We start from the raw sequence: 27,398 nt of genomic DNA, 5'->3' as shown, positions 1-27,398 counted from the left end.
CAGCCTTGAACGATGGAAGTGCAGCACCTACAGTAACGCACACRGTTCCAACTGGAAGCTAGACTCTCTTCTGCCACTATGTGTCCTCCTCTTTCTCCTCTGAAATGACCTGGCAGTTGGTGGTGGCAGAAACAGAGGCAGGTCACAGGTGCCAGAGAAATTATCAATCTCCTACTCCCAWAGAAAACAAGTGTGAACGTTTACCCTCCCACGAGTACAGAGAGGACTGTGCGGATGCATCCACCCAGGGCATTAGATTGTGCTGGTACTGGAGCGAAGAATAGACTCCTCTACACAAGCAAAGGTGACTGCTGACCTAGTTTGAGACTAGGCCCAAGTCTCAAGGTCACACTTCCTCCCACACATCCTGAAGGTTTTGCTTGTTCACAAGCTGCCCAAAGCCATTCTTATACTCAGGTGAACACAGGGAAGTGTGTTTTTCTATACACTCTAGGATCATTCTATATAGATAACAGCAACACCTACAGACTACTTTGGGTTTCTGTTGCGGTAGTCATCTTGAGAAGAATGYACTGCAGTCAAAAGAAGCTCTCAGAATTTCAAAGGGAGCTTCTTATTTGTCTGTGCTGATATCTTATCACCACAAATAATCAGTTCAATTCTGAATGGACCCCAGGACAATTATCTTTCCGACCTCGTATTCAAAATTGAATAAATCCTCTTATCAATGTGAACATTCACTTTGTGTTGCTTTCAAAATAGCTGTTTCCAGCTGCTCAGAGTCCTTCAAGGAACCAAGATCAGTATCCCTTTGATAACAAATATGGTCACAACAATGTGCTGGGAACTTATATAAAGAGCATCATTTCTCCATATAGCATGTGACATAGTCAATCAACACAAAACAAAGCGATCTAAACATGATTTWAAAAACTTTCTTTGGTTTTTGCTTACTAATGCACTTAGCAGTAATAATACAGTAGACACACATGGGTTGACTAGCAGTTTGCTGCCACACTACTGCCCTCTACTGGGAAAGAAGCCTCTTACAGTGTGAAATACCATTTGGAAATGGTGGGAAATTACTTGAAAGTATTTGTTTAAAAGAATGCTGGTACTGAGAATTTTGAGATAAAACCTTGAGGTTCCTTTGAAACAAACTGACAGAAYAACACTCAAGATTTAATGCACAGTGTGCCTTATTCCATCTTGTGTATGGGGTATTCTATATCCACATGATCAACCATATAAATGCCTTATCATCCCAACACACCAACACARCGGTAGGGAGGGAATCTGAACACGTGTCAACATAATCCACACACAGGAGGTMTCTACCATTCTGAGGTCTATAAAACAAGAGGCTCCTCATTTTAATGAAAGCGTCTCCACGAACGGGAGTCAATTTGTATCCCTGGTTGAGTGCACATTCCATAATCGAATCATTACTTCATTAGTTAAGATATAATAAAGCATATCTAATTGTAACTGCTATCCACAGTCCATTATTCTGATATATGATGAGAGAGAGACCATCTCATCAACGTCATCAACTTTATTAGAATTTTTACTGTCGGCTGGATCTAGGTCTCGATTTCATTGTCCTTTGGTTTCGGTTTTAGGGTTTTGGTTGTCTCTTTCCAGAGGAACGATGGCTTAAGAGTGCACTGGTGACCCACTTTGCATTTACAAAAACAGAACTAAATACATCTGTGGATTCCACATTACAAAATGTTTTCGTTTGCACACTTATGTCACATTCTCTTTTTTCTCTCTGTCTAAAAACCGAAGAAAATCAGAATGCTAGATGGTGCCCACTCTTCATATATACTATGCCTATTATATGAGTAACATCAAAGCCAGCTTAAACTTTCCCTACCACTCACCACTAACTGTCTCTTGTGGATATGTCCTGCTGTCAGAATGAGTAGGTGAATCCTGCCACTACTTCCATTACCCTCCCTTCAGGCCTCGCTAGCCAATCGCCAGGAGGGCCATGCCCACTTTCCCCCCACACAGACAGCTGTCTAAAAAACATTCATCAYATCCAGTAAGACAAGCAGCCACAAAAACATCATGTTCTATCTCTCTATACGTCCTTGTTAGAAAGAGAAATACATTTCTCTTTGGCAGAAATATTGAATACACTAAATAATCCTATTGACAAGGACTAACCTGCAATACCGCCCCATTGGCTTTCGTGTCATTGGCTCATTGGCTTTTTGCTTCTCTAACACCATCAGCGACATACAGATGCCACCTATACTTGATCATTCAAACCACTGATTCAGGCTGTAGAGAGACATGGGACGATTGCCCCCTCTGTCTACCCTGAAACAGCTGTTTTAGCTCTAATTAAAGGAAAGTAGCAGGTGTCACCTGAGCCCCTACTGTGGGGCCACACCTGGTTGCATTAAKTTGATCCAAAGTGGTTTAGACGGACTGCCTGCTCTGTGGCGTCTCACATTAGGCCACTGGAACTGAGCACCTGCCTGGATTGAGCTGAGCAACAGCACTACAGCTCTGCTCTACAGTGTGGAGGCATGCCAAACTGGYGGAAGTGTGTCTTCTCAATGACCCCAGGGACGGTTCAGTCATTTCTGCCACCACAGCTGAGAAGTAGCAACATCTGTAAATGAACAAGCGTTTGATGCAGTCCTGTGGTCACTTTGAGATAAGGGCTGGCTGTACCCAAGATAATTGCCTCGTGTTCGGAAAGCGCCTGAGGCTGAAATACCTGCTTGTTGTAGGCCTTCTTATGATTTCACAGGACATTTAACTTTATACCTCTCATTTGTTACATCTTCAAGGCATTTACAAATGTCCATTAAGAGTATCCATGAAGCGTAGGAGGAACCCTTAACCTCAAACGGCTTGATGCATGCATAAATTGTCTTTGTGATGCTCAGAGATACTGCAGTGGTCAGTAGTTATATTGACATGGCAGYTAGGGAGTAGAACACAGCCCCCTGGGGAGTTGCTTCACTGAGCCAATACATTTTTGTACTGCATGTGCATTACACGAGCCTTAAAGGAATATAAACTACAAACTAGCCCACAGTTTTCAATTTTGCCAGGATCAGACTTATCAATGCTATATTGTATTGTCTCTTTGACAACCCAATCTGCGACGTACAATTTGACATTTACATCATCCAGGTATGCTCCCATGTCAGTTTGATTGGCTGCTGCCTGAGGTAACACTGTGCTTTYTGTTGTRCCCRTTTYTTTTTAGCAAAACAATACATTCATTTCATGAGTCAACAGGCTAAGACTGGCAGCTTGTTTAGAGCTAAAMAGTGTTTAATTGGATTCTGATCCACGGCAACACCACCGCAGGGTTAATTCATTCCATTATTTTTTTCAGAGAACCAGGAGTGTAATGGGAGGTGATTTCATCCCTACGATGGGGCCTTGGTGGTTTAGTGTTGCAGGCCCCTGGGAATGTTCTGTTGACAGTCACGCTCCACGCTGCCCTGATGCCCTGGCTGGCTGGGGTCCTGGCATCCCTCATAATGTCACCAGCAGCGCTTATGCTGCTAATGCYGCTGCTGCAATGGAGAGACAAGCCTAGTGTTGCAGGGATTAACCYACAGTGAGTCCAGCAATTGTCCGTAATACTTTCCGGCTCTATGGKGGCAGCTAACACGCTAAAGGGACTGTTCATTACAAAGTCAATGTATGGGATTTGAAATGGAGTGCTTTCGTGCTAGTAGCAAGGTCACTTGGTTGACTGTAATTTTGAGGATAATGATGATAATAATCTATGACAAGATTATGTAAATGTGTTACAGTTTAGCTTTTCTGGGGGGTCTTTTTCTACCCCAAGTTGTTTTCCACAGCTGGTAGAGAGACATTAGAGGTAACTATAAATTATGGTTTTACACTACTACGGCGTGTCCTAACTGCCACTAAAAGTTGGAGCAATATTCTGTACCATCCAAAGTTAGTCCAAAGAGAGCCAATTGTCAATCCAACCAATAGATTCAAAGGAAAATCACCACAACAAAAGGACACCCTGAAACGCATTGCCACTTTCATTTACCATCAGTGTCAGTGCTATTGGTCAGGGTTCAAACTAATATTGCATTAGAGATCGGAGGTTGTTTATCAAAATGTGTTGATCCAGAATAGATAAGCAGTGTATGTTGTTGAGTGACACCAGCTAACGAGTCCCTGGGCATAACAGACACGTTGAGATCTCTCAGCTTCTCTATGACATGACGAGGGAAATAGGTCAGAGACCCCTGCCGAAGGACTGTGCAAAACGGCAAGCAGGTGATGTCAGGATTGACAGCCCAGGGAGAATAGGTTGCTGGGCCTCTGGTCAATGCACTACCCCCCACCCCTACCACATAAGTACACCACTCACCCAAGTAGCATCTGAATAATACATCGCTTCTCTGCAGCGGACACCCCCGAAGACGCACGAGAGATAACGAAACATGGCATCTACAATACAGTGTGAGCATGTCTCTCCGCGCAGCACCTCATGCAAGAATACACAGACAACTCGACTGCATGCACAGCTGAGGCCAAGTGATGTTTCATCATGTTCACAGTGATGCAGGGATCATCACAGGGATTTGACCGTGTACCTACCAGCCCATTATCAGCTGGAAACGTCATGTACTTTTTGGCAAAAAAGTGAAATGTACCGTAGCTGACGTTTTTAATAAATTGAGTCAATTGGAAAAGCAGTAGTCAAGGCTTTGCGTTTGCTTATCAATACATTGGGTTCATGGGAAAGATGAGTGTCAATCACATTGAATCGTAATGTCAATAGTTGCAGTAACCTGGGAAAAGAGGAGTGTCAAGTGTTGACTGCTTATGCTCAACTAGAAAGATGATTGTCACAGTGGTTGATAGACTAATTTCAATAATTGCCATTCAATGGGGCATAGATTAGTATCACAATATGGAACGCATAAAGAAATGCATCCGAATGACCACACCTCCTCTCTCTGCTTTCTTTTTCTCCTCATCTCCCATCCTCCTCTTTCCTCCCTGCTTTACATCCATCCTTCCTCTCACGTAGACAATAGAGCTTGTTATGAATTCTTGAATGATATTTTGAAGAGGGATGTTGGTGCCCCCAAAAATGTATTGACTTGAAACTCTGAAACGTGCCTGTCTGCCTGTATGCTGCTAATTGCTATGCTGTCTGTGTTCTGCCTGTATGTCTGTCTGTTTTACAGGAAGATTACTTAATTGGCGCGGTCATAAGGGGTGGCTCTCGGAGAGAAAAAAAGGTTTAATCTTCCAATTTTACATTTTTGTGACGGGGACTGTCATGATCCGACATATAAATTTTGAAGTCAATCGACCCAAAAGCTTTTTTTTAAAAGAGTTAGAGAAACTAAGAGCCTTGTATATGATTATTGAATGATATATAAGAGGATATTTGTCACATTTTATTTTTGATTTACTTGAAATGTTGAATGTTGTGTCTGCTGGCTGTCCCTGTCTGTTTCTGTCTGCTTGCCTCACTGCCTGCCTGTTGTTCTTGTGCTGTTGTCTGTGTCTGCTTCTGTCTGTACTGTCAGCTGTCTGTAGGAGAGAGGAGGGAGAGGGAGAGAAGAGAGATGAGAGAAGAGAACGAGAAGAGAAGAGAGGGGAGGAGCAGGGAAGAAGGAGGGACAGAGATGGGGGGGAGGGGAGAAAGAAAAGGGAGAGTGAGGAGAAGAAGAGGAAGGAGAGAGAAGAGGTTGTAAGTGGAGGGGGGAAAGCGAGGGAGGGAGAGACTAGGGGGGGTGGAGCAACAGAGAAGGGATGTCGTAAGGGAGGGCGAGAGAGGGGACAGACAAGGGAGAGGGTGAGAGAGGGAGAGAGAGAGAGGAGGAAGGGAAGAAATGTCAGACAGACAGATGGTGGAGAGAAGGAGGAAGAATAGAAGAGCGGGAGGAGGGAAATAAGAAGGGAGAGAGATGGAGGGGAAGGACGAGATGAGGGAGGGAGGGAGGGAGGAGAGGGAGGGAGAGGGTAGGGAGGAGGGTGAGAGGGAGGATGAGGGGCAGGGAGGCTAGATAAAAAAGAAAAGCGTCACCCTGTGACACTCCATCTTTTCCATTGACTGCAATGTACTGAGAAAAACGTCACCCTACTGTGACATATTACCTTTTTTTTTTAAAACGTGTCCCAGTAGGACATCTTTCCTATGATATATGTTGGCTACCAGCAGCTGATAGAGCTAATATCTGAGATCAGACTTTCACATCTTTGGAAATAAAGGTGGGAAATGTGGAATAGGGTATGGGAAATATTATCCTTGATTTGTTGAGAATAAATGTAGCTTATCTCAGAAAGTCATTATTTTATGGTATTTCCAAAACAAACTGTGGTGCATTGATGCCCACAAAGTCGGAGGGGGGGAACGCGAGAGAGAAAGCATTTATAGGGGTTCTAAATTTTGCTTCCACTCCAGTAGGTGAACAATGGAGTGAGCTCCCAGAATTCAGGCTGTTTACATAGCGAGCTAGTGAATAGAAATGCGTGAAACATTTTACAGTCCCTTGTGATTCTTAGAAGAACTSGCTGCCTTGTTTTCCATCTGCTTTACATACGRGAACAGCTCCACGGTTTGCTCTGAGATTATTTGAATTTCATGGGGTGTCTGACAGGTAACAATAGYGCTGTGTCTATAGATTATTTTGAGGTCTGTGACAGGAGATTTCCTCTTGTGTTTGTKCAGGTTTCCCCAAAACCATATTATAATGGGATCTGAGAACTCAAATATCCTCGGATCAGATCAAAGAGACATGCCTATAATTATTTTGTMGCTTTTTTCATTAGCCGAACGCATACAAAGATACCAATCAAATATCAATCTGACTCAGCTACTGTACACTACATGACCAAATGTATGTGGACGCCTGCTTGTCGAACATCTCATTCTAAAATCAGGGTATAATTATGGAGTTGATCACCCCTTTGCTGCTATAACAGCCTCCACTCTTCATGGAAGGCTTTCCATCAGCATTAGTGAGGTCGGGCACCGATGTTGGGCGATTAGGCCTGGCTCACATTTGGCATTCCAATTCATCCCAAAGGTGTTCGATGGGGTTGAGATCAGGGCGCTGTGCAGGCCAGTCAAGTTCTTCCACACCGATCTCTGTATGGATCTTGTTTTGTACACAGGGGCATTGTCATGCTGAAACAGGAAAGCACCTTCCCCAAACTGCACAGAATCGCCTAGAATGTCATTGTATGCTGTAGCGTTAAAATGTACCTTCACTGGAACTAAGGGGCCTAGCCCGAACCATGAAAAACAGCCCCAGACCATTATTCCTTCTCCACCAAACTTTATAGTTGGCACTATGCATTCGTGCAGCTAGTTTTCTCCTGGCATCCGCCAAACCCAGATTAGTTCGTCAGACTGCCAGATGGTGAGGCGTGATTCATCACTCCAGAGAACCCATTTCCACTGCTCCAGAGTCCAATGGCTGCGAGCTATACACTACTCCAGCCGACGCTTGGCATTGCGCATGGTGATCTTAGGCTTGTGTGCGGCTGCTCCTCCATGGAAACCCATTTCATGAAGCTCCGGACAAACAGTTACTGTGCTGACGTTGCTTCCAGAGGCAGTTTGGAACTCAGTAGTGAGTGTTGAAACCGAGGACAGATGATTTTTACTCGCTACGTGCCTCAGCACTCGGTGGTCCTGTTCTGTGAACTTGTGTAGCCTACCACTTTGAGGCTGAGCCGTTGTTGCTCTTAGAAGTTGCCCCTTCACAATAACAGCCCTTACAGTTGACCGGGGCAGCTCTAGCAGAGCAGAAATTTGATGAACTGAATTGTTGGAAAGGTGGCATCCTATGACGGCGCCACATTGAAAGTCAGTGAGCTCCTCAGTAAGGCCATTCTACTGCCAATGTTTGTCTATGGAGATTGCATGGCTGTGTGCTCGATATTATAAACCTGTCAGTAACAGGTGTGGCTGAAATAGCCAAATTCACTAATTTGAAGGGGTGCACATACTTTTGTATATATAGTGTAAATTTAATGTTGGAGCACCTGCTGGGATGATCCCCCATTTGGTATAATACCTTGTGTTGTTCTCTWCCATGAATTATTTTATACATATTATAATAATCAGAGCATGAAAGAAATCATGTCTGAAGAAAATGTATGCAAAAATATGCATTGCTATTGCATCCAAATAGGTATCATTGTGTTTATCTTCAGCCCATGTTTAGCAAGCAATTGTAATGAAAGAGTGATAGAGGGAAGTGAAAACAAATTGTTCAGCATTTCACGTACTAATGACTTCACCATCAATTCCCATGGGTGAGACTTTCATCCAGCATGTCAAACCAACGAGATGATTCTGTGGATGAAATCACGCTGTGCAACACACACCCTGAAGCACAAGCTTTCCCTTTCAAAGACACACAGCGCCATGGAGAAGRACTTTTAACACACAGGTAGAAGGTGTTCTGTATCTCCACAAGGAGTCTGCCTACAGCTACAGGCCCCATAGAGTTGCCAGGATAGAGCTGACAGCTACAGGCCCCATAGAGTTGCCGGGATAGAGCTGTATGTTCTGTTTGTCAGTGTGTCCAAAATCCTTGATGGAGTGTCTTGTCCTTTCAATATTGATAAACACGTTTATCATTATGATTGACTCAATCGCTGTGCTTTTGAAACGACAGGACTTTGGCACATATATGGATCCAGGTCGTCTCAGCAGGTGTGTTGAAGTTAAGCTTGAGGATACAGGGGGAGGGGGAAGCTCTCTGACATACTTCTTTTCTACAATGTGCGTCACATCATTAGAGCTTTTACTCTATTAATATTCAATTGTTTGATTTTCTTGTCATCTGGTGCCCTTTCCACCATAATGAGACCCCACTCTCATTTAGCATGTTTATTCAATAGAGCTACGAAACTATCCTCCTGGCCTCCTCACACACACACAATCCTTCACAGATCATCTAACTGCGTTCCCATCGCCAGTCTCAGGCAGCTGGCCCATTTCCATCTAATAGTCAGAGTAATCGCCAAGGGAGGAATTACCACTAAATTAAGGACTAAACAAATGTTCTAATTTATAGAAGGCTGTAAATGGATGAGCCAAGCTGAGGCTATCCTCCCTATTGTGTTGTCAATATTTGTTGAATTTTGTGCTGSTCCATACCACTTAAATGAGACTTTATGGGCATTGATCGAGGGAGTCTGATGAAATAGCACATTCTGGGGAAATACACTGTGCTTAAAGTCGTCCTCCATTCTAATTTTCAGCTCATTTAACACCTGATTTACTTAACAAAAGGTTGTCCAAGTATGACATAACACAGCTGGGGGGGGTTCTCTTTTGTTCTCTATTGCTCCTCTATTGTTCCTTAAGAAAGGGGTGGGGCCGATGGCATCACATCAGACTTATAAACCAATTCTTTGAATGCCTTACTCCCAGAAGTTTGCAGTTGTGTCTAAAAAACATTGTTTTTCTCATTGTTTTTACCCTTTATGTGTGTACTTTACTGTATACTTGGGATATCGCTTTTCAACAGAAAATCGCTGGAGGACATCTTTAAGCATGGGTCTGTTGACTCAGTCTCTGATGTTAATTGAAAAATAATAGCAGTGGGGTAGAGGGGAATTGATCTAATCTGCATCATATTTTTCTGTGTTGTCTTATCATGTACTTTGTACTTGAAGCATTTATGCACATCATTAGATCAAAACAATATTGTGTATTTGTCTCAAACTTYCCTTGTGAATAGAGTATGACATCAAMATKTATCTMATCTGCAGATCATTAGCCATCACAAACAATGAAGACATGAACCACACAAAGTTCTATTCATTTTACTTTTGGAAATTGTATAGTAATTTCCRGGTGCAGTAAAGTAAAGCATGTATTAAATAAACACTGACAATGGTTCTATTTTAGTAGCAGGTCATATAACCTGGGCACAGGAGGTTGGTGGCACCTTAATTGGGGAGRACAGGGTYGTGGTAATGGCTGGAGCGGAAGAGGTGKAATGGTATCAAATACATGGTTTCCATGTGTTTGATGCCATTTCATTMSCTCCATTCCAGCCATTATTATRWKCMGTCYTCCCTYCAGCAGCCTCCTGTGAACTTGGGMAATGCCATGACTGGMGTTTCCCCTAAAYCAGTCACCCATGCAATGTTGGGCTMTTCATTTCCTAAACAGTCTGGTAAARCCAGACAATGTATAATCAATTATCTAACAAAAGTGTTTACGGTGTTAAACTATTTTCAATTTGCTTCAGTCCACTGAGCATGCTACAGTTTGTGCAGGCTATCCAGCCAAATCAAGCCTGGCTGCAACAGTCCAAATAAAATCGATGCGACATTGATAGATTGATCTTGTGAGGCTAGAGCTCTGGGAGGTCGTGAGCAGATGTGACTGGGTAAGAGAGCCATGGGTTGACTGGGTTTACACAGTGTGGGTGTACTGTGACAAGATGTCACCAACAGGACTTTTCTTTCATGAAGTTCAGTTTTTGTAAAGGGAAAACCTTCCATTTTTCACTGTCATCCTCGCTTTTATTTGCAAACTATGACACTTGAAATGAAGGATTATTAATATACAATTATATTGCTATTGCATGGAATTAAATGGCATGTAAAAGAATGCAAAACTAATTCAATTTAAAATCCMAAATGAAATCCCATGCGCGGATGCTCCTTGTCTTTAGGAATGACTTGGTCAAAAAAGCAACCAAATAACTAGGGCTTTACAATGATGGCAAAATTTGGAGAACGTTTGGGATTAAGTGTGTTAAAATCTTCCTAGAAGTAATGGGTTGAAGGAGGGACGTGTCAGAATGCTGCATTTTGGCACTTTAGCAAGCCTTTATTCATATAAAAAATGTAATATAACATGCTTTTAAAATTATATATTGGTGCACAATTTCTACTTAAAATATCAAAGGGACACAAAAGGCACTCTTTTTGTGAAACGACCCTACTTACTTTTTAAAAACGTGATCATTTTCGTTCCTATGTAGAATATAAGGCTTCCACAAGAGCCTATCTGCCTTTTTTGGGGATGGTTWTCCATGACATGCCACAGTCCTTCATCTCCTTCTCCACAGTTCATTGTCAGGTATCCTTTGCTTCAGAATAAGAATATGATTTCAACCTGTGTCAAATCAAATCAAATGTATTTATAAAGCCCTTCTTACATCAGCTGATATATCAAAGTGCTGTACAGAAACGCAGCCTAAAACCCCAAACAGCAAGCAATGCAGGTGTAGAAGCACGGTGGCAAGGAAAAACTCCCTAGATAGGCCAAAACCTAGGAAGAAACCTAGAGAGGAACCAGGCTATGAGGGGTGGGCAGTCCTCTTCTGGCTGTGCCGGGTGGAGATTATAACAGAACATGGCCAAGATGTTCAAATGTTCATAAATAACCAGCATGGTCAAATAATAGTAATCACGATGAACAGGTCAGGGTTCCATAGCCGCAGGCAGAACAGTTGAAACTGGAGCAGCAGCACAGCCAGGTGGACTGGGGACAACAAGGAGTCATCATGCCAGGTAGTCTTGAGGCATGGTCCWAGGGCTCAGGTCCTCCGAGAGAGAGAAAGAAAGAAAGAGAGAATTAGAGAGAGTATACTTAAATTCACACAGGACACAGGATAAGAGGAGAAATACTCCAGATATAACAGACTGACCCTAGCCCCCCGACATATAAACTACTGCAGCATAAATACTGGAGGCTGAGACAGGAGTCAGGAGACATATGTCATATACTGTATGTCATATAGTCATCAATGAAATTGCCTAAATATTCAGAGTTTTAATACTCATTAAATATTCAGAGATGCTGATGCTGTTGGATGGGGTGACAAGATAAAGAATCAAGATGCCTTCTGACCTGTCACTAGTCCTGCTGCTGCCAGACGGCGCTATTATTCCTTATGTCTTTTGGCATTTGCCTATGGCCAGTCTCCACTGGGCGTAAAAATCTAATGTTTCTGGGTTTAAGCGGTTAGTCATGTACAGGTCAGCTGTTTGTTCACCCGCAATTGCTAATAACCCACCTGCAACTGCCTGACTATATGTGATAAAGTGAAAATCTGAAGCCCGCACCAGACCCAAACCCGCAAATATAAAAAATGCTCTGTACCTTACAGCCAGAGATTTTAGAAAGATTTTTTGACAAGAGGGTGTGTGGGGTAAACAGTGGTGTAAAGTACTTTAAAGTACTACTTACTTCGTTTTTTGCAGTATCTGTACTTTACTTCGCTATTTACTACTTTTACTTCACTATATTCCTAAAGAAAATAATGTACTTTTTACTCATTTTCATTTTCATTTCATTTTCCCCTGACACCCAAAAGTTTTTGTTACATTTTGAAAGGAAAACGGTCCAATTCACGCACTTATCAAGAGAACATCCCTGGTCATCCCTACTGCCTCTGATCTTTGGCGGACTACCAAAACACAAGATGCTTCATTTGTAAATTAATGTATGAGTGTTGGAGTGTGCCCCTGGCTATTCGTAGATAAATTAAAAATATACAAATTGTGCCGTCTGGTTTGCATAATATAAGGAATTTGAAATTATTAATACTTTTACTTTTGATATTTAAAACCAAACACTTTTAGACTTTTACTCTAGTATTTTACTGGGTGACTTTCACTTTTACTTGAGTAATTTTCTGTTAAGGTATCTTTACTTTTACTCAAGTATGACATTTGACTACTTTTTCCACAACTGGGGATAAATATATATACCGTACCAGTCAAACATTTTTGGACACACCTACTTATTCAAGGGTTTTTCTTTATTTTTACTATTTTCTACATTGTAGAATAATAGTGAAGACATCAAACCTATGAAATAACACATATGTAATCATGTAGTAGCCAAAAAATCTTGTCACAACACAACTGATTGGCTCAAATGCATTAAAAAGGAAAGACATTCCACAAATTAATGTTTAACAAGGTACACCTGTTAATTGAAATGCATTCCAGGTGACTACCTCATTAAGCTGGTTGAGAGAATGCCAAGAKTGTGCAAGCTGTCATTAAGGCAAAGGGTGGCTACTTTGAAGAATCTCAAATAAAATATATATTTTGATTTGTTTAACACTTTTTTCGGTTACTACWWATGTGTTATTTCATAGGTTTGATGTCTTCACTATTATTCTTCAATGTAGAAAATAGTACAAAATTAAGAAAAACCCTTGAATGAGAATCCCTTGAATGTGTCCTAACTTTTGACTGATACTGTAATTTTATTAACTAATTTATACTGAACAAACATATAAATGTAACACGTGTTGGTGGCATGTTTCATGAGCTGAAATAAAAGATCCCAGAAATTGTCCATATGTACAAAAAGMTTTTGTGCACAAATGTGTTTACATCCCTGTTAGTGAGCAATTCTCCTTTGCCAAGATAATCCATCCACCTGACAGGTGTGGCATATCAAGAAGCTGATTAAACATTACACAGGTGCACTTTGTGCTGGGGACAGTAAAATGCTACTCTAAAATGTGTAGTTTTGTCACACAACACAATGCCACAGATGTCTCAAGTTTTGAGGGATTATGCAATTGGCATGCTGACCGCAGGAATGTCCACCAGAGCTGTTGCCAGAGAATGWCATGTTAATTTCTCTACCATAAAACGCCTCCAATGTCGTATTAGATACGTTGTTTTAGAAAATTTGGCAGTACGTCCAATTGGCCTCACAACCGCAGACCACAACATTTTGGTAGGCTATTTGTTAATAAACGTGTCTATAATTAGATGCAGCTTCACTTCTGTTATTACTTGTTGCCCGCCCTAGAAGACTAAATAAACCCTTGTTCATCAGGTACTACGTTAGATACTATGCCTAATCCACATCGATAGAATGAATCGGTGGGCATATAATACGAACATCTAGCAACCCAAAGGTTTCGAGTTCAAATCTCATCAACGCAAACATCTAGCAACCCAATGGTTTCAAGTTCTAATCTCATCACAGACAACTTTAGCTAATTAGCAACTTTGCAACTACTTACTACTTTTTAGCTACTTTGCAAATGTGTAACATAGAATACGATTTGTAATTCTTAAGAGGATAACATATCATACGAAATGGATGATGGACATCCACAAATTAATACATACAATACGAAACATAACATGTCATACTAATTGGAGTGTGATACAAAATAATCTGAGGGAAAAAATGAAGGCCCTAGATATGAATTGCACAAGAATTATACATTTATGGATTTTTTWAAGCATTGTTTTCTCTTTATTCAACCCGCACGTGCATCACCACCAGGGATACAGTCAAATATATTTAAGCAATAAGGCACGAGGCTGTATATGGCCAATATACCACGACTAAGGGCTGTTTTTAGGCACKTTCTTAGCCGTGGTATATTGGCTGTATACCACAAAACCCAGAGGTGCCTTATTGCTATTATAAACTGGTTACCAATGTAATTAGAGCAGTAAAAATAAAYGTTTTGTCATACCCATTGTCATACCCATGGTATACTGTCTGATATACCACAGTTGTCAGCCAATCAGCATTCAGTGCTCGAACCACCCAGTTTATAATTATAACTAACCATTGTTCTATCGGTGATGGGAGAATCTGGGGTAAATTACAGTACAGTATTTTCAACCTAAATTTCGTTTCCCCGTAAAAACGAATGTGGGGACAGGCGTCTTTTTAGGCGTCTAAACCTGCTAAATTAGGTTAGCCAATGGCAAATTACAAATACATAAAGAATAATAGCGCCATTTGCCGGCTGCAGGGCTACTATGTCACTAGTCAGCACAGCTGGAGAATACAAATTGTCCACTCTTCAGACCGGAGCTGGCAGGATAGATGTATTTTGCTTAATAATGTTGTTGTTTTTTACGAAAAATGTGCTTCATGTGCAAAATAATGTGATATTACTGTTTGCAGGATCGAACCCAATCATCACGTCAAGGAACATAAATAATGTATTCGTTTTCTACACGGAGCTCTTTTATCGCAACACCAGCGTCTACACATGTCAACAACGGTAACTGTGTTTTGTGCAATATCCAAATTACTAGACCGTTTACTATTTATTTGTCCACATTTTATAATCTCATTCTCGGGGTATTAAAGAGGACATGTGCCCAGTGATGATACGTTTGCTTGGGGAAGACCCAAACAGTATTTCATTAGATATCTGATCCATTGTAACAATATGTGGGGATAGTGGTCTTTTTTTCTTGCTCTTACCGGACTCGAGGTGCAGGGGTCTCGCTCCCTGAAAATCTCTGTCTCTTCAAATTTAATTCAGTGACATGTCACACTTGAGGAAGGATATGGAAAATTGTGGTTTTAATAGAAGTCTTGTGTATTCATTATAGTTAACAGGTAGCAAAGGTTTTGCAGGTAGGCAGCCCCCAGCTAGCTAAGTGTATGGTTATAACATTAGTGGTTTTCAGACCAGATTGATTGTGCACTGTACCTTTTGATTGGGTCTAACAATTCTCTCTATTCCACAGCACTAGTCTATGGCAGAACTGTGGTCATCTATCTCTGCTGCTTTGCCTGTGACGGAGGCAGAATTTCCACTTGACTTCAGTGAAAAAGTTGAGCCCAGTGTGGTGGATGTGCTGAAACGTTGCAGGCAGCAGCTGTACACCAGGAGCGGTCGATGGAGGCAAAACGCTCAGATAATCTTGGACTTTTCCTGGGAGAAGCTCAACACAGGAACGTGGCGTGATGTGGACAAGGAGTGGAGGTGTTTGTATTCATATGGCTGCCTGTTCAAAGTAGCTGCCCTATGCCGTGATGATGCCTCACCAGCTACAGTGCAGGAGGCCATACGGACATGTGACTTGGGCCTGCTCATGGGGGCAGCCATCATGGACAATATTTTACAAACCATTGTAAGGATCCTGCAAAATGAAATCGGGAAGAGGCACTCCAATGAGGAGGATCCTAGTGAAGGAGTTAGTGCCAAGGTGGATTTCATATCTTATACTGTGTATGTTGTGGCCTCTTGCTTTCTAACCAGTCTGTGTCATATCCCTTTTGTTTTTTCTCATAATTTTCTTAAAGGCTAGTAGGCTATTTTATTTTGCTTTGCATATTGCTTATTCTCCAAATCAAATTGTGTGTTAGTTTATGCTATGTTTAAATTCTTCTCAACAGAAAATGAAGGTTGACTGTGTGTCAGTGCCTGTGGTCAAGCAGGCTCTGGCAGTACCAAGGATACACTGTCCATCATTGRAGAGCTTCAAGAAAGATTACTTGGACCCCCAAAAGCCAGTCATATTAGAGGGTATCATAGATCACTGGCCAGCCTTCAAAAACCACCCTTGGAGGTACTTTTTCTATATTTTGTGTCCTTCTCTAGTCCCTTGCCCTTACCTTCTCATAGTCCCCTAGACACCTTTTGTTTTCTCCCTGTGCAAAGCATAGAATACCTGCAAACTGTTGCTGGTTGTCGGACTGTACCTGTTGAAGTAGGCTCAAGATATACCGATGAGGAATGGTCACAGACACTCCTTACGGTCAATGAATTCATTGATCGCTATATTGTTGTGAAAGTAAGTACTTCCTCATGAAAAATATTGCCCCAAGAATAAGCCAAGGATAGACTCTTTTCACTCAATGCCTAATCCTGCTCTCTCTCACTCACATTAGGACGCATCAAGTTTGGGATATCTTGCTCAGCACCAGCTATTTGATCAGGTTGGTCATTGCCCTGTCCTGTTTTTTACATAACAAATTTGGGTGAGGATGTCAGTGTTGATTATATACTTAACAAAAATATAAACACAACATGTAAATTGATGGTTTCRTGACCTGAAATAAAAGATCCCAGAAATGTTTCTCTCAAATGTTGTGCAGCAATTTGTTTACATCCCTCTTGGTGAGCATTTCTCCTTTGCCAAGATAATCCATCCACATCAAGAAACTGATTAAACAGCATGATCATTACAGGTGTACCTTGTGCTGGGGAGAAAAGGTCACTCTAAAATGTGCAGTTTTGTCACACAATTGRCATTGCTCCCCAGTGGGTGKGCCTATGCCCTCCCAGGCCCACCCATGATTGCACCCCTGCCCAGTCATGTGAAATCCATAGATTAGGGCCTAATTWATTWATTTCAATTTACTTATTTCCTATATTATCTATAACTTAGTAAAATTGTTGCAGTTATATTTTTGTTCACTATAAGACTAAAATACAACAAATGTATATTTTACTGGAAATGTAGGATACAGGCTTCTATAATCCTTGCCTCCATTTTTGTATTGTACAAAATACATTTAAAGCATACAAGTTTCAGTCACAAAAACAGTTTTGTTCAATGTACTCTTCTCCAAGGTCCCCGAGCTGAAAGACGACATCCGTATCCCCGACTACTGTTGTCTTGGTGAGGGAGATGAAGATGACATCACAATCAATGCTTGGTTTGGGCCAGGAGGTACAGTGTCCCCCCTTCATCAGGATCCTCAACAGAACTTCCTGGCTCAGGTGAGTCCAACACATCCAGCGAGTAGGATCAGACTCGCAGCAATTTAGACCCTGCCAGAGATGTGATCCTGTATTTCTGCCAATCRTAATTTGGTGACTGCATGGTTTCCCTATTGTGTAACAGGTGGTTGGGAGAAAGTACATTCGTCTGTATTCCCCTGAGGACACTGAGAAACTCTACCCTCACCAATTGCAGCTCCTACACAACACTAGTCAGGTTAAAATTTAATTTTCAATATTTTTATGCACCAGGTCTATGATCTAAAAAACAATCTAGCATATAAGTGTTGCATACTTTGAATGGGAGAAATTAGTMAAGTGTTTGCCATTTAAACACATAGCTTTCTTTAATGCAGGTGGAGGTGGAGAGCCCAGACGTGGTACGATTCCCAGAGTTTGTGAAGGCTCCCTACCTAGAGTGTGTGTTGCAGCCTGGGGAGGTCTTGTTCATCCCAGTCAAGCACTGGCATTACGTGCGTTCTTTGGAGCTCAGCTTTTCTGTGAGCTTCTGGTGGTCATGACCCATGATGAGGGATCCAGATTCAGGTTGTTTTTAGTCAGAATTTTAGTTTTTGCAGTAGTCTTGTAAAATGCAAGTCCTGTGCTCACATATGTTGTGACTTAAGTCTGAATGTTATTTTCTTAAACAATCATTAACATGTCTGTCCTTTCATTGCTTCAGCCCTCTGAGCCTCGCCCACCAAATGGCTTTAAAAACAAATTCATGGTTAAGTGTCAATGGTAATTCAAAAAGGAATAAGGTTGGAAACAAGTCTCAATTTACATAGTTCGCAACTTAAAGGCAATTCATATTGAAGAATTATGGGAAATCTGCTCAACTCAATTAACATAAGTAGAGGAAAATAGCCTATCACTATAGCTATATTACATAATTAAAAGTATCCCACCTCATATCCATGACAAAGGAAAGCCAGTTGTGCTCAATCTGTCAACACTTGAATGTGATTATGGCACACATTGAATGCCAAGCTACCTGCATGATTGGCGCTTGCTTCCACTCATTACTACATTAAATGAAGGAGCAGTTGATGTATGCTCATTTCCTACTGCATATAAAATATGGAGTTGTTACCCATTTAATTTGATAGGGTATGCTTTTTCAAATTAGCATATTTAATTGTTCCCAAATTATTCCTGCAGATACTCAAAGATTAGGTAATTTCCATAATTTATTCAAATATGGCAGTACTATTCTAATTTAACAACCTAATGAACCACAGGCACAAATTATGTAAACACAGCTTTCCATTTAAACTGCCTGAAAGAATGATTGAAGTAGTTGCCACACTTCCCAGAATTGCTCCCCTAGAAAGTAACTTAATAAAATTAAGATAATCAAGTTAAGAGTGGAGCTCACGGGAGACCATTGGCGATTCAATGAAAGATGTTCTCCTGAAAGAATCTAACATTTGATATACAATTATAAAAACGTTTTTTCAACTTAACTCAATTTATCTGTACGATAAACTGTACATTTGAATGAAGGCAAAACATTGTACTGAAAGTTCTGACAGCTATACATGCATCCGTGAGGTTATAATCTCCTGGTCCTCCGGGTCTGAGCTGTAGACCGAGGAGTGGGGGTGGGGGCCGTGTTCTCTTTGGCTGCTGACTGAGTCTCGCTCTGAGAGGACGGAGGTCTATACACACCTATAGGGAAGAGAAGGGAAAATGAAATCATATGAATGACTAGATAAGGTAGGTAAATATTTGTCGAAACAGATGAAAGTGATATGTATACACAGACCTTTATACAAACTATGATAGATTGTATAGACTATCATGGTACCACTTGTGTTGCAATTCTTTGATCAGTGTAACATTACCTGGGATCTCATGTGGCCAGAAGTCCTCACAGGCAGGGCATCGTGGATCAGTCCTTCCTTTGAAGTATCTGGCGACACAAGGGGTGTGGATTTTGATGCCACATGTAGGATTTTCACACATCTGGCACAGAGGTAAAAAGACCAGATTATTACAAAAATTATGCATGAAACCAAATGCTTTGCCTAGAAAGCCAGGCTATCARTGGTGTCAATCCCATTTTAAATTGTCAACATATTTTGAGTAGCAACTACACCATTCATGAGAAGCATATCCAACAAAACATTACACATGCAACATTAAACATTCATATCTACCTTTGAACAGAGAGCAGGGGATTGAGAAAAGTGAGTTTGGGAATCTGACAAAAAGCAGATATTACACCAATTTGGATTTGACACGGGGTCCAATTTAGCTAGCAGGAGGAATACATTAGATGGAACTTATTTACTGTAATTTAAATTGAAGTTGTATCACTTTACCTGCAAGGCCACATTGTGACAGATGTGGCAGACCKTGACCTGGTCTTGATATAACATCCGAATATATTGCTCCATCTCCATTATACATCGAGTGGAGAGAGAGTATTCACCATTTTTCTGAAGAAAAGACARAACACAGATTCCAAGTCAATCAGTGGCACAAGAAAGTGAGTGCGCACAAGAAGCAATAACTACATGCATAGAATGGGTCTTCAGAGACAGCACCTCATTCAGCCACTTATCCTGAACAAGCCTGTTCAGTACATGTTCCGTTTCTCTTTTCTTTAGCTTCTTTGTCTGGAGGCTGTCGGCACAGTTAAGAATGTCTGTGGAAGAGGCGGTTCCATTGTCAGAGTCCACAATCAGGTCCATCTAAAAAAAAAWAAAAAAAAGCAACATGCCAGTTATTACAGAGATMTTCAAATGTTATTTAATTCTTAAGTCTTATTGTCAGTCATTTACTATTTACTAAAAACAGCATACTCACTGTTTTTCTGAATAATTCCAACTCGTTGTCTGCATAATCAGTTGACATCCTGGTCACATCAGTTTCAGCCATGTTCACCTGGACAGGAGAAGATGTCAACAGGAAAAATAAGAGCAGTTCATGATGACGGTAGTAGTAGTTAAAGAGCTTTGTGAATGAATTTGATTAGTGTCACTGACCAAAGCATGGTACTGAAGACCATCCTCCTCAGACATCCCTTTTCTGATCTGCATGAACATGGGCTGCAGCTGGGCATTGATAACCTCAATGAATTCATCAAGTTTATCATGAGCATAGTGTGCTGTATAAAAAGGGGTACATGTGAGTGAGTGGCCCTCAACAAAAACATTTTGGGCCAGTTTCTCAGACCTAGATTAAGCCTATTCCTGGACCTAAAGGCACTTTCAATAGAGAATCTCAATTGTGTCTAGAAAACTGGACCTTTGAGTTTAAGGGTTTAACATACAGACACTTTGCTGACACAAAATAAACAGTAGAGGACCAGGGCAAAATAGTTTGAAGTATGCAGCTATGCTGTTCTTACCACCGTGTGTCTCACAGCAATGCCGGTGGAGAGCCCTTGCCTTGGCACCATCAATGATCCCATTGACCATCATGGTTTGCAGGAAMCTTTTATGGCTTTCTCCCAGTGGTCGAGCCATGGTGCAAGGAAAGCCCTAGAAAACATTCAACAACTATTTTGAATAAGCAGCATTTGAGGGTGTGAGATTCCATTGGACCCTACACGATGTGGTTGACCAAGAATTGCTAGTGCCTGGGCACACACATCGACAAGCCAATTTGCCTCTTTGCATTATAGGCTGASGTTAGCTCACAGATGAAAGTGCTTAGCTACACTGAACAAAAATATAAACGCAACATGTAAAGTGTTGGTCCCATGTTTCATGAGCTGAAATAAAAGATCCCAGAAATGTTCCATACGAACAAAGCTTATTTCTCTGAAATGTTGTGCCAAAATTTGTTTACATCCCTGTTAGTGAGCATTTCTCCTTTGCCAAGACAATCCAACTGACAAGTGTCACATATCAAGAAGCGGATTAAACAGCATGATTATTACCTTGTGCTGGGGACAATAAAAGACTACTCTTAAAAAATGCAGTTGTGTTACAACACAATGCCACAGATGTCTCAAGTTCTGAGGGAGTGTGCAATTGGCATGCCGACTGTCGGAATGTCCACCTGAGCTTTTACCAGAGAATTTAATGTTAATTTCTGTACCATAAGCCGCTTCCAAAGTCGTTTTAGAGAATTTGTCAGTACGTCCAACCGGCCTGACAACTGCAGACCACGTGTATGGCATCGTGTGGGYGAGCGGTCAACGTTGTGAACAGAGTGATCCATGGTGGGTTATGGTATGTGCAGGCATAAGCTACTGACAACAAACACAAGTGCATTTTATTGATGGCAATTTGAATGCACAGAGATACCATGATGAGAGCCTGAGGCCCATTGTCGTGCCATTCATCCATCGCCTCATGTTTCAGCATGATAATGCACGGCTCCATGTTGCAAGGATCTGTACACAATTCCTGGAAGCTGGAAATGTCCCAGTTCTTCCATGGCCTGCATGCTCAGACATGTCACCCATTGAGCCTGTTTGGGATGCTCTGGATCAACATCTACAACAGCTTGTTCCAGTTCCTGCCAATATCCAACAACTTTGCACAGCCATTGAGAGTGGGACAACATTCCACAGGCSACAATCAACAGCCTGATCAACTCTATGCGAAGAAGACGTGTCACGCTACATGAGGCAAATGGTGGTCCCACCAGATACTGACCGGTTTTCTGATCCACGCGCCAACAGATGCACGTGTATTCCCAGTCATGTGAAAGCCATAGATTAAGGCCTAATGAATTTATTTCAATTGACTGATTTCCTTATAATGAACTGTAATTCAGTAAAATCCTTGAAGTTGTTCTATGTTGCGTTTATATTTGTGTTCAGTATAGTTCTCTAGCTGTCAAACAGTAATGTTAGTTAGCGAGCTCGCTCGGGGTGCGTGTGTAGCTCTCCGGTAGTAATAGACAAAGCAACTCACACACAAACACCTCATACACATGCAGACACCTGTACTCATACTGATTATACAAAATATTAGGAACACCTTCCTAATATTGAGTTGCGCACTTATCTTTTGTCTTACCCATTCACCCTCTGAATGGCACACATACACAATCCATGTCTCAATTGTCTCAGGGCTTAAACATCCTCCCCTTCATCTACACTGATTGAAGTGGATTTAACAAGTGAAATGAATAAGGGATCATAGCTTTCACCTGGAATCACCTGGTCAATGGCATGGAAAGAGCAGGTGTTCTTAATGTTTTGCACACTCAGTGTGTGTATGTATATATCTCACACACACAACGATACTCACAAACACAGCCAACGTTGCGAGAAGGGGGTAGCTGCGACCCAATATGGCAACCGGCGTGTGGGTGTGTCGAAAGGAAAGGAGTGGTGTGTGGAAAGGAGTGGGTGTGTGGAAAGCACTCTGCTACAGGTTAGACCAAAGACAGAAGACTATGGTTTAGAAACTCTGTGGTTAGACGGTTTTAATTGAGCAGTTCTTTTTTTTCCTTCTTCCGTTTCTTACCACGCAACTACCATACTTTGAGATACAGTACCGCGAGAGTTTGGACTTCTGTTTTGAAGCCAGAGGATGAGTCTTGAGTCGTATTTCATGGTTTTAAACAAATCATTTTACATTAAGTTTTATTAAAAGTATTGCTAATGGGTGTACTGTTGCTTCATGCGTTGTATGTGTGTGCTTACTAGAGGTTGACCGATTAATCGGAATGGCTGATTAATTAGGGCCAATTTCAAGTTTTCATAACAATCGGAAATCGGTATTTTTGGACAACGATTTGGTCGATTTGTTTTTTTACACCTTTATTTAACTAGGCAAGTCAGTTAAGAACACATTCTTATTTTCAATGACGGCCTAGGAACGGTGGGTTAACTGCCTTATTCAGGGGCAGAACGACAGATTTTTACCTTGTCAGCTCGGGGATTCAATCTTGCAACCTTACAGTTAACTAGTCCAACGCTCTAACCACCTGCCTCTCATTGCACTCCACGAGGAGCCTGCCTTTTACGCGAATGCAGTAAGAAGCCAAGGTAAGTTGCTAGCTAGCATTAAACTTATCTTATAAAAAACAATCAATCAATCATAATCACTAGTTAACTACACATGGTTGATGATATTACTAGTTTATCTAGTGTGTCCTGCGTTGCATATAATCGATGCGGTGCGCATTCGCGGAAAAAGGACTGTCGTTGCTCCAACGTGTACCTAACCATAAACATCAATGCCTTTCTTATAATCAATACACAGAAGTATATATTTTTTAAACCTGCATATTTAGCTAAAAGAAATCCAGGTTAGCAGGTGAAATTGTGTCACTTCTCTTGCGTTCATTGCACGCAGAGTCAGTGTATATGCGATAATAATAAACGTTTTGTTTTCGAAATGAGTTTCCAGATTTGACCATATTAATGACCAAAGGCTCGTATTTCTGTGTGTTATTATGTTATAATTAAGTCTATGATTTGATAGAGCAGTCTGACTGAGCGATGGTAGGCAGCAGCAGGCTCGTAAGCATTCATTCAAACAGCACTTTCGTGCGTTTTTCCAGCAGCTCTTCACTGTGCTTCAAGCATTGCGCTGTTTATGACTTCAAGCCTATCAACTCCCGAGATTAGGCTGGTGTAACCGATGTGAAATGGCTAGCTAGTTAGCGGGGTGCGCGCTAATAGCGTTTCAAACGTCACTCGCTCTGAGACTTGGAGTAGTTGTTCCCCTTGCTCTGCATGGGTAACGCTGCTTCGAGGGTGGCTGTTGTCGATGTGTTCCTGGTTCGAGCCCAGGTAGGGGCTAGGAGAGGGACGGAAGCTATACTGTTACACTGGCAATACTAAAGTGCCTATAAGAACATCCAATAGTCAAAGGTATATGGAATACAAATGGTATAGAGAAATAGTCCTATAAATACTATATTAACTACAACCTAAAACCTCTTACCTTGGAATATTGAAGTCTCATGTTAAAAGGTCCCCCCAGCTTTCATATGTTCTCATGTTCTGAGCAAGGAACTTAAACATTAGCTTTTTTAAACCAAATTGAACATGTTTCATTATTTATTTGAGGCTAAATTGATTTTTATTGATGTATTATATTAAAGTTAAAATAAGTGTTCATTCAGTATTGTTGTAATTGTCATTATTACAAATACATTAAAAAAATAAAAAATAAAATAATCGTCCGATTAATCGGTATCGGCTTTTTTTGGTCCTCCAATAATCGGTATTGGCGTTGAAAAATCATAATCGGTCGACCTCTAGTGCTTACTGTGACTGTCACCCTGATATTGGCTACTAAGTAGCTACTTCCCACGCCTTTGCCGGACGGTAGTGCTTGTCAAGCTGGAGCGGAGGGCACTGTGTCACGGTGTGGTGGCTGTGTTGTTGCCGTTCATGCCCTCCCTATTGAGTAGTAGACTGTATGTATGTATCAAGGTGACATCTAGATGGTTATCAATATTAGTTATTTCTTGTATAGGCTGCTATAAAAGATATGTATAACTAACCAAAGATACTTAATCTGTGTCGTTTACAGTGGGAGAAAATGAAGCATAGTGGGCAGAACAAGCAAGGAGGTGGGCAAAGCCAAGCTAGTGAGATCCTATTGGCGCGTTGTAGCATGTATTTGCATATTTTTACGTTAAGGAATGCCCATGTGCACAAACTCAATTCAACCTTGCACTCCAGATTTTTTGTTTTGGGAACAGAAATATGTATTGAGATCTGACGTTTCATYGATGAGAAAATTAGCAGAATGTCAGCCCAGTTTCACCTTGTTCCATCCTCTCCCACTACCCGCGATTGGACTTCCTCACTACCATCTGTGGTGGTGAGAAAACGTTCTAAACGGATGCTTCAGCTTTATAGCCACTGTGACGTGTCTGGGTTTCCCCTGCTGTCTGTGCTGCTATCTTACATGAAATAAAAAATGGCCAAATAACCTACCGCCGGCAAGAAGACCGCGATACCCAGTAGGACGCAGGCACTTCGAACAAAGGCACACAAAACGGTCTTGAGTGGTAACAACACTGCCCAATTAGCTGATTCGCTTTCCATAAACCCACTCCTTTTGACACACCCACTCACCCATGCTCTGTGTGCCAGATTGGGCTGCAGCTACCTATACTTGAGCGGGAAACACTCTTTTCATGCCACTTCAATACCGATGTGACTTTTTCATAGCAGGTTAGGAGAATTAGCGTAGCAGGTTAGGAGACTGAGGTTGAGGTTAGGAAAAGAGTTTGGAAAAATGCTCTTCTAATCTGCTATGAAAAATCACTGTATCAAAGTGGGCTGAAAATATATATAGATGTATGTATGTATATAAAGACAAAATACTGGTCCGTTTTTCACACTGTATTCATATACTGTATTCTTCACATTGCTCATTCTACTATTTTTATTTAACTAGGCAAGTCGGTTAAGAACAAATTTTTATTTACAATGACGGCCTAGCCCGGCCAAACCCTAACCCGTACGACGCTTGGCCAATTGCGTGCCACCCTGTAGGACTCCCAATCACGGCCGGTTTGTGATACAGCCTGAAATCGAACCAGGCCTGTAGTGACGCCTCTAGCACTGAGATGCAGTGCCTTAGACTGCTGTGCCATCGGACCCCATAATATACTGTATCTACCACTGTACATTGCATTTGTTAGCGACACTGTTAGGTCACTGTAATATATCTAATGCTGTACGTTACATATTATTTGAAAATATATTTTTGGTGTGCCTTCAGAAAGTATTCAGACCCCTTGACTTTCCAAATTTTATTTGTCACATGCGCCGAATACAACAGGTGTAGACCTTACAGTTAAATGCTTACTTACAAGCCATTAACCAACAATGCAGTTTTAAGAAAATAAGTGTTAAGAGTCTTCTTGGGTATGACGCTACAAGCTTGGCACACTCTATTTCTGGAGTTATTCCCATTCTTCTCTGCAGATCCTTTCAAGCTCCGTCAGGTTGGATGGGGAGCGTTGCTGCACAGCTATTTTCCAGGTCTCTCCAGAGATGTTCGATCGGGTTCAAGTCCGGGCTCTGGCTGGGCCACTTAAGGACATTCAGAAACTTGTCCCGAAGCCACTTCTGCGTTGTCTTGGCTGTGTGCTTAGGGTTGTTGTCCTGTTGGAAGGTGAACCTTTGCCCCAGTCTGAGGTCTTGAGCTGGTTTTCATTGAGGATCTCTCTGTACTTTGCTCCGTTCATCTTTGCCTCAATCCTGACTAGTCTCCCAGTCCCTGCCGCTGAAAAACATCCCCACAGCTGATGCTGCCACCAGCTTCACTGCAGGGATGGTGCCAGGTTTCCTCCAGACTTGAAGCCTGGAATTCAGGCCAAATAGTTCAATCTTGGTTTCATCAGCCCAGAGAATCTTGTTTCTCATGGTCTGAGTGTCTTTTGGTGCCTTTTTGCAAACTCCAAGCGGGCTGTCATGTGCCTTTTACTGAGGAGTGGCTTCGTCTGGCCACTCTACCATAACGGCCTGATCGGTGGAGTGCTGCAGAGATGGTTGTCCTTCTGGAAGTTTCTCCCATCTCCACAGAGAAACGCTAGAGCTCTGTCAGAGTGACTATCGGTTCTTGTCGCCTCCCTGACCAAGGCTCTTCTCCCCCGATTGCTCAGTTGGCCAGGCGGCCAGCTCTAGGAAGAGTGTTGGTTGTTCCAAACTTCTTCCATTTAAGAATGATGGAGGCCACTGTGTCTTGGGGACCTTCAATGCTGCGAAATCTGTGGTACACTTCCCCAGATCTGTGCCTCGAACAATCCTGTCTCGGAGCTCTACAGACAATTCCTTCGACCTCATGGCTTGTTTTTTACTTCGACATGCACTGTCACTGTGGGACCTTATGACAGGTGTGTGCCTTTCCAAATCATGTCCAATTCAATTGAATTTACCACACGTGGACTCCAAATTAAGTTGTGGAAACATCTCAAGGATGCTTCACACCACCACCAACCCCACCTCTTTCACACTACTGCTACTCTGTTCATCATATATGCATAGTCACTTTAACCATATCTACATGTACATACTACCTCAAATAGCTGACTAAGCCG

At 41.7% G+C, this 27,398-nt stretch overlaps 2 protein-coding genes across 5 annotated transcripts in view; one reads left to right on the top strand and one right to left on the bottom strand.

The window, feature by feature from the left end:
• Positions 1–14,904: 14,904 nt before the first annotated feature.
• Positions 14,905–18,076, top strand: LOC111981712 (lysine (K)-specific demethylase 8). Of its 2 annotated transcripts, none has more exons than XM_024013112.2 (8): positions 14,905–14,960; positions 15,436–15,897; positions 16,088–16,260; positions 16,353–16,485; positions 16,583–16,630; positions 17,268–17,417; positions 17,542–17,634; positions 17,774–18,076. In XM_024013112.2, exons 2-8 carry the CDS (start codon positions 15,445–15,447, stop codon positions 17,936–17,938), a joined length of 1,215 nt encoding a protein of 404 aa, XP_023868880.1. In that variant the 5' UTR covers positions 14,905–14,960; positions 15,436–15,444; the 3' UTR covers positions 17,939–18,076. The 2 variants fall into 2 exon arrangements, with proteins under 2 accessions (XP_023868880.1, XP_023868881.1); XM_024013113.2 differs by lacking the exon at positions 14,905–14,960 and adding an exon at positions 15,299–15,322.
• Positions 18,077–18,589: 513 nt separating this feature from the next.
• The window catches only part of LOC111981714 (non-structural maintenance of chromosomes element 1 homolog), a 25,215-nt gene continuing 16,406 nt past the window's right edge, over positions 18,590–27,398 (bottom strand). For 2 of the 3 annotated variants that reach the window (XM_070449632.1, XM_024013114.2), the window contains exons 2-9: positions 20,776–20,908; positions 20,411–20,532; positions 20,232–20,309; positions 19,970–20,116; positions 19,745–19,861; positions 19,580–19,623; positions 19,265–19,385; positions 18,590–19,088 (exon numbers count right to left, since the gene is read on the bottom strand). In XM_070449632.1, the coding sequence (XP_070305733.1) occupies positions 18,885–19,088; positions 19,265–19,385; positions 19,580–19,623; positions 19,745–19,861; positions 19,970–20,116; positions 20,232–20,309; positions 20,411–20,532; positions 20,776–20,908 (966 nt within the window). In that variant the 3' untranslated portion in view covers positions 18,590–18,884. The remainder of the gene's footprint in view (positions 19,089–19,264; positions 19,386–19,579; positions 19,624–19,744; positions 19,862–19,969; positions 20,117–20,231; positions 20,310–20,410; positions 20,533–20,775; positions 20,909–27,398) is intronic. The other variant, XM_070449633.1, reaches the window with a different exon arrangement.

Source organism: Salvelinus sp. IW2-2015, linkage group LG20 (genome assembly GCF_002910315.2).
Source record: "Salvelinus sp. IW2-2015 linkage group LG20, ASM291031v2, whole genome shotgun sequence".
Classification (NCBI taxonomy): Eukaryota; Metazoa; Chordata; class Actinopteri; order Salmoniformes; family Salmonidae; genus Salvelinus; species Salvelinus sp. IW2-2015.
This window is presented reverse-complemented; position numbering and strand designations above follow the sequence as displayed.